The sequence below is a fragment of the Medicago sativa genome, chromosome 4 (genome assembly GCF_051527215.1).
Source record: "Medicago sativa cultivar Bolivia chromosome 4, Bolivia_mono, whole genome shotgun sequence".
Taxonomy (NCBI): domain Eukaryota; kingdom Viridiplantae; phylum Streptophyta; class Magnoliopsida; order Fabales; family Fabaceae; genus Medicago; species Medicago sativa.
Genome location: NC_140752.1, coordinates 70,054,817 through 70,060,816, shown reverse-complemented (window position 1 = coordinate 70,060,816; position 6,000 = coordinate 70,054,817). Strand labels below are relative to the sequence as shown.

At 34.3% G+C, this 6,000-nt stretch overlaps 1 protein-coding gene across 3 annotated transcripts; it reads left to right on the top strand.

Moving 5' to 3' along the window:
• On the top strand, positions 1-5,779 carry XRCC2 (homolog of X-ray repair cross complementing 2 (XRCC2)). Of its 3 annotated transcripts, none has more exons than XR_015006641.1 (9): positions 1-567; positions 683-786; positions 1,411-1,481; positions 2,893-2,955; positions 3,196-3,339; positions 4,020-4,119; positions 4,806-4,878; positions 4,961-5,061; positions 5,286-5,779. XR_015006641.1 is itself a non-coding variant. In XM_085702823.1 (9 exons), exons 1-9 carry the CDS (start codon positions 225-227, stop codon positions 5,307-5,309), a joined length of 987 nt encoding a protein of 328 aa, XP_085558949.1. In that variant the 5' UTR covers positions 1-224; the 3' UTR covers positions 5,310-5,779. The 3 variants fall into 3 exon arrangements, 2 of the variants coding, with proteins under 2 accessions (XP_085558949.1, XP_085558950.1); XM_085702823.1 differs by having other exon boundaries at positions 4,842-4,878; XM_085702824.1 differs by lacking the exon at positions 4,806-4,878.
• The last annotated feature ends 221 nt before the right edge of the window (positions 5,780-6,000 follow it).

Genomic DNA, 6,000 nt, shown 5'->3' with positions numbered 1-6,000 from the left:
ATTTGTTAACATTTTGGCTATGAAATTAAGTTACTTTTTTAGGATCAAAATGAAAATGATCATACTCGGATGACTAAAAAATAATCTTTAACTGTGTATGAAAGAGCATAGTGAGTGTGTGTGAGAAGTTAACCCTGATTTCAAATTTGAAATTGTTCTCCTAGGTTAATCGAAATTGCGCGGGAAGAAAGAGAGTGGTGTAGATCGGAATCGGAAACCGAGAAATGAATCATCACGAGAGACCACAACCCCAAAACTGGATTACGGGAGACGAAAACGGCAGCGAGATGCTGAAAAGAGTATGGCGAGTCCGACCTTTCATCCTCCCTAAGCCGCTTCACAGAGTTCCTCTCCGCGTCGGCAACGTCCTCGAACTCGTCGGTCCTTCGCCATCCGCCAAAACTCAAATCCTCATTCAAACCGCAATCACTTGCATTCTTCCCAAAGACTGGAAGGGGATAAACTACGGTGGATTTGAATATTTGGTACTATTTATTGATCTTGATTCCAGATTTGATATCCAGCGATTTTCTCAAATGCTTATTCATCGGATTATGGAACCTTATGGTAATCATTTTCTCTTTGTTTTTTATGGTTGATTTGGGTTTGTGTTTGTTACCGTGTTTTGTTATGGTTATTTATTGATTTATTTATTTATTTTTTTTTTTTTGTGATGGAACAGGGCAAAGTAGTGGAGATTATGATAAAAAGTTATATGATTTATGTATGTCTCGATTTTTGTATGTTCGTTGTTCCGACAGTTTTCAGTTTCTTCAGACTCTCAAGGTAAGATGAGAAGGGTAGATTCCCTCTGTCTTGAATCTTTTAACTGCATGTTTGGAATTACGGTGAGTTTGACAAGATCATAGTGGGTTTGTGATTTTATGGAAGCTCCAAAGTGTAGCTTTTGGCAAAATCATGCTTGCACCATGATTCCTTCAAATTAACCAGCAACCCAAACATAGACTAACTTGGTGTTAAATTATATTCTCTAATGCTCAATTTTGAAAATCAAATTTTTTGCTATTGGGATTGTTTTGATTTACTTCTCTGAACTTATTTATTGTTATGAGCACTTGCAAGACTGTTTGGAAGAGCTCATGGAAACAACTTATAACTTATTCATAAGTTGATTTCATCTTTTTTCCACAAGCCCTACAAAGTAGCTTCTGAAAGCAGTTTATAGCTTAGCTTATATGGAAATAATTTGATTTGATTTGATTTTATCTTTTGCTATAGAAATAACTTGTACATGAGCGCTTAATTAAGTTGCTTATCCAAACAAGGAAAGTCTAAGTACAATTTTTTGATAATATTAATGTGTGCTTTAGAAGGAATGTGATACACACTAGTTGATCTAACAATTTTAAACTCCTGTCTATGTATTTTATTCCTTTCCTTATGTAACAGACATTAAATTGGCGCTTGGATAAGGAGAAAGAAATTCACGGGGTTAGTGTTCACTTGCTCATGATTGACAGGTTGGTTTCTTCTTGCAGTTTCTTGAATTAGGCATTTTATTGACAGCTTGATATGTTGGAGAATATATTGGGTAAAGTTAGCAATTTTAGATTAGTTGAGAACGACCAAATCAATAATTTGATATAAAATCGGTTTTGTAAGGACGAGTTAGACCCAATATAAAAAAACAATAATTTGATATGCTTTTCTGTAATGAATCCGGTCTTGTTCTTTGGTTGCGTTTCGAATTTGCAAAGGTTTAGGTGCGATATTTTTTTTACCATTTATATATATTTTGAAAACTCGGTATCCAGCCCAAAAGCCGACTAATCCGAGGGGTCCAATCCCACCGTCCACTTGTGGGGGCCTTGAGAGGAGCATACTCCAAGGTCCCAATATATTGTTATTTAATCTGGTCACCTTACTATAATAAAGTCTCTTTCTACTCCATGAATTTCACCCACATAATGCAATGTTAAATACGATGGTTTTAAAGAGCTGAGGATATTTTGTATACGTCGGGTGAGTGATGCTTAAATATTTAACATAAACAATTGGCATAAATGGGAATTTGTTGATTAACATTCATTTCACTTTTTAGGGAAATAGTTTACTTAAGCTAGAATAGGGGTTTTTTATTTCTCTACTGTTCACACTTGTACAGTGGCTCAGTGACCAACTTTCCCACTCTTGGAGTTTTTATTCTTTTTGGATGATCATTGAAATAAAGCCAGCCATCAAGGCTTCCAAGATGAGGGATATCTGTCATCCCCATCTTTCATAATTTGAGTGAAGAAAACACTGGAAACATATGATGATACTATTGTTTCTTATTCTTGAAGATACTGTTTCTTATTGTTTCTTTGACAACTTGAGGTATGATAAGGAACAATATTATAAAGCAAAGATAAAATCAATCTTTGACGAAGACACATGGGATGAGAGTTTAGACTAAGTGGTGATTTATTAGTTAACAAGATTTTTGGAGTGTTTTTCTTGATCCTCTTGCTTCTAGTTCTTTTAATTGTACTTGATATTCTTTAAGTTTTATGTATTCTATGCTAGTTTTTATCTGCGTGTAACGTGATTTATCCTTACCCTATTGATAAGATTTTCTATTGATGACCATACGAATAGAATCCACAACAAAATGAAAGTCTTTTCTCACTACGTGTGGTTAGCTACATGAATCAAATGACATGAAGATCCTATGAATCATTATTAGCAAAAATAAAAACTCAGATTCATGCCAGAACCACAATGATTTGAAAGAACCTTACCTCAAAAAAGTAGAATATATGACAATTTTTGTGTTCTTTATAGCCTACAACATGACTTCATCCAGCTGTTTCTTTGAACACTGCTGCTTAGAAAATGATCTGATATAATAACTAATAAGTAAACTTTGACCGATCAAACTGTATTTTTCAGTATTGGAGCTTTTCATTGGATGGATCGTGCATCTATGTTGCTGTCTCTAAAAGAAAACAGCAGGTAAGTGATACTCATATTGATATTTTCTAGAAGATGGCATGTCTCTTTTTTCCCTCTTATATTATTCTAAAAGGACCGATTTCTATTCAGAATTCTCAATTGATTGATTGGTCTCTTTTTCGCTTTTTTTATGGAAGAATGAAAACTTAGACTAGAGGAGGTTCTCTTAATAATGGCATCCGTCTGCAACGTTGGTCCTTATATATGTTGATTTTAACTTTCAGGTGTTATGTGTTGCAGGAAAACACTTTTTCTTCAAAGTGTGTCAGAAGCGGTAGTTCAGGATATCAAAAAACTTCTTCAGGTGCATCCAATGCTGGTTATAGCTACAAAGTCGGTGATTTTTTGGAATAAAAGTTCCACAGCTTCAATTGAGGTCAAAGGGTGAGTTCTATAGTGGTTATGAAAATTTAAGCATGTTGCCTTCATCTTCTAGATAATGGAGAAACCTCAGAAGCTTTTGAATCCTACCCGTGATCTTGTACAAAGAAAAAGTTCAATATTTTTATTTGGTGCATGTTTGATTTTGATAAAACCTTCTTCCAGCATGCCAAGAGTAGGGAAAACTATTTAGTAGAATTGCATTTTGAGGAAGATTTCTTTTTTCAGGGGTAGGTAATAGGGGATTCATTTTAGTTGATAAATTGCTGTATGTTAGGAGGATGACCCAAGGGGAAACTAATTTACAATCTCACTACTATATACTCTTTCCTCTAGAATAAAAGCAGGCATGGGGCCATGGACTTAGACTTAGAGTGATGTTAGCTTCTTCTTACCTTTTCAGTGTCAACTTTCCTCTATACCTTTCTATCTCTAACACAATAACACCATTGTGTGTCTGTGCCTTATTTTCTATCTCGAGAGTAAGGAGAATTTAGTGAATCCCGATTGGCATTCATGGTTTAGTAGTGATTACTGATTGTTCAGGTCTTTTGCATTTGCAATGATTAATTATTTTTGTTTCGTCATTTGGAAACTCTTCAACAGATTAAGATATTATTTTCTGTTATAATCTCAATATTAATATACTTCCTGACTTTGCGTATGGGGATACCCTATTACAGAAGTTTCATGAAAAATAATTGGCAAGAAAGAAGTTCAAGAAATGTAACAAGAAACAGTCAACATTTGCAGTATCGCGAGTACATGCCTTCTGTCTGGCAGGTAAAGATTTTGTCACTATTACTCTGGTAACATGTAGTACATCAAAAACAACATGTGTAATTCAAAGACCAACTCTTATAAAATCTTAATTTGTTTGGGGAAGGTCCAAAAATGGTATTATATCTGAATATTTATAAAGTGGATGGACATTAGGCAGTAATGGAAGTAGAGATTAGAGAAGTGGAGAATGTGAAAGTAATGATCTGAAAATTTTCTCTAATATAAAATGAAGTTAATACCTGTTATTAATTTGCAGAAAAAAACATGCGTTGTAAATTGAAGGTCTTTAGGCACATGTTTTGGCAAAATTTCATCATGAAACATCACACATTGTTATAAGTTATCTTTATTTGTATAATAGATACGGCATTAGATAAATTCTAATAGGACTTGAATGTTCAATAAGACTTCTGCAATATGAAAATCATTAAGTAAGGGATTTTTTTTTTCACGTATCGTACTTCTCAAGTACGTAATGTAAAGCAGTTGTTTACAGAAAGAATCTATAATTTTGGTTGAATATGCCACTGAAAAAAGTGGCTGTGTTCTAAAATCTAACTTATGAACTTGCTATGGCTCCTTTATTTTTCTTCAGATAGAAAAAAGGCGGGCAAAAGCCCGTTTCAAATGCTGTTTTGTTTTGTATTTTTCTGATATTCACACTGCATCTTTTTTACTGTATTAAGGTTCTAATTTGATGTTGGTCCTTTCAACTGTCACAGTCTTTTGTTACACACAGAATACTTATACGTTCTTCAGGTTTGAACTTCATTGCTACTAATTACCAATTGAAAATTGATTTTAGCTATCAGGCATGATTCCAGCATATTTCCTTTTTCAGATGATCACTCTGTTACAAGCAACTGTCAGAACTCCTCATTCTATTTGTTGGAATGGTTATTGCCAAGATTGAGTTTTTCAGACAGGATTGTGGTGAAAGATGTAAGAACATTACACTTATGTGGAGATCTTGGTTTTTAGACAGCATTTTTCGTTGTTTCCTGCACTGATATTTTGAAATCTCAAAACAGAACGAAAGCTTAGTGACATTTTTGTAATTAAAAGTAAAAATAAAAACAAAGTTTTTCTTAAAACAAATGGACCTTCAGGTTATCAATTCTTGACTTTTTATTGAACTTAGTTTTGTCTTTTTGTTGAACTTGTAGGCTGGAGTTTTTCTCGATTCGTGAAGCATGTTTGCGGAGGAATGTCAGTGTGATACATAACTGCTTTCCAGAAAGATTGACCAAATTTTTGATCATGTACAGTGGGATAGTAGCACTGGCTGAAGATATTATGCCGAGCATTATCTCAGGCTAAGGAAACGAGCATTCAAATTCAAAGTGTAATTATTGGGCAAGATCCAGCCATACAAAGAAACCTACTAGAACTGGTGAGAGGATTCGTACTCCTACATCACAAGAGTCCATCTTAGATGTGGCATTTATAAAAAAGATAACCTAATTTTGCTACCTGATTTAGGGAAAGCATCTAGCAGTTATGCTTGATTGCTATATTCTATTTGCCCCCACTTCCTTTTCTATTCGTGATTTTGATTATGTACTTGATATCTGTAACTTTTCAGTGTCTCCACTATTTTTGTGACCCATCCCTGAGTTGAAATTCTGGTGCTTAATATCACGAGTAGTTTGTACAGAAATTTTACGTTCGTTGATTAGGAAATGCCTTTCTCAATCATTATTTTGTGTACTCCTAAAATAAAACCTATAATTCTTTTTAGGCAGTCATCATTGCATTGCTTCTAGTCTGTTATGTGCCTATTGCTTTGAGGCTTTGTTTGGTAATGTCTTTCTAGGAAAGAAAGGAAAACGTTGGAAGGACAGAGTTGGTCCCATGTTTGGTAGAACGTTAGCAAGTAGC

Coding starts and splice junctions, on each gene's coding strand:
- XRCC2 (XM_085702823.1), top strand. CDS start 225: ATGAATCATCACGAGAGACCACAACCCCAAAACTGGATTACGGGAGAC. Junction 2,956..3,195: donor TCTCTAAAAGAAAACAGCAG/GTAAGTGATACT, acceptor TATGTGTTGCAG/GAAAACACTTTTTCTTCAAA. Junction 4,879..4,960: donor AATACTTATACGTTCTTCAG/GTTTGAACTTCA, acceptor TTCCTTTTTCAG/ATGATCACTCTGTTACAAGC.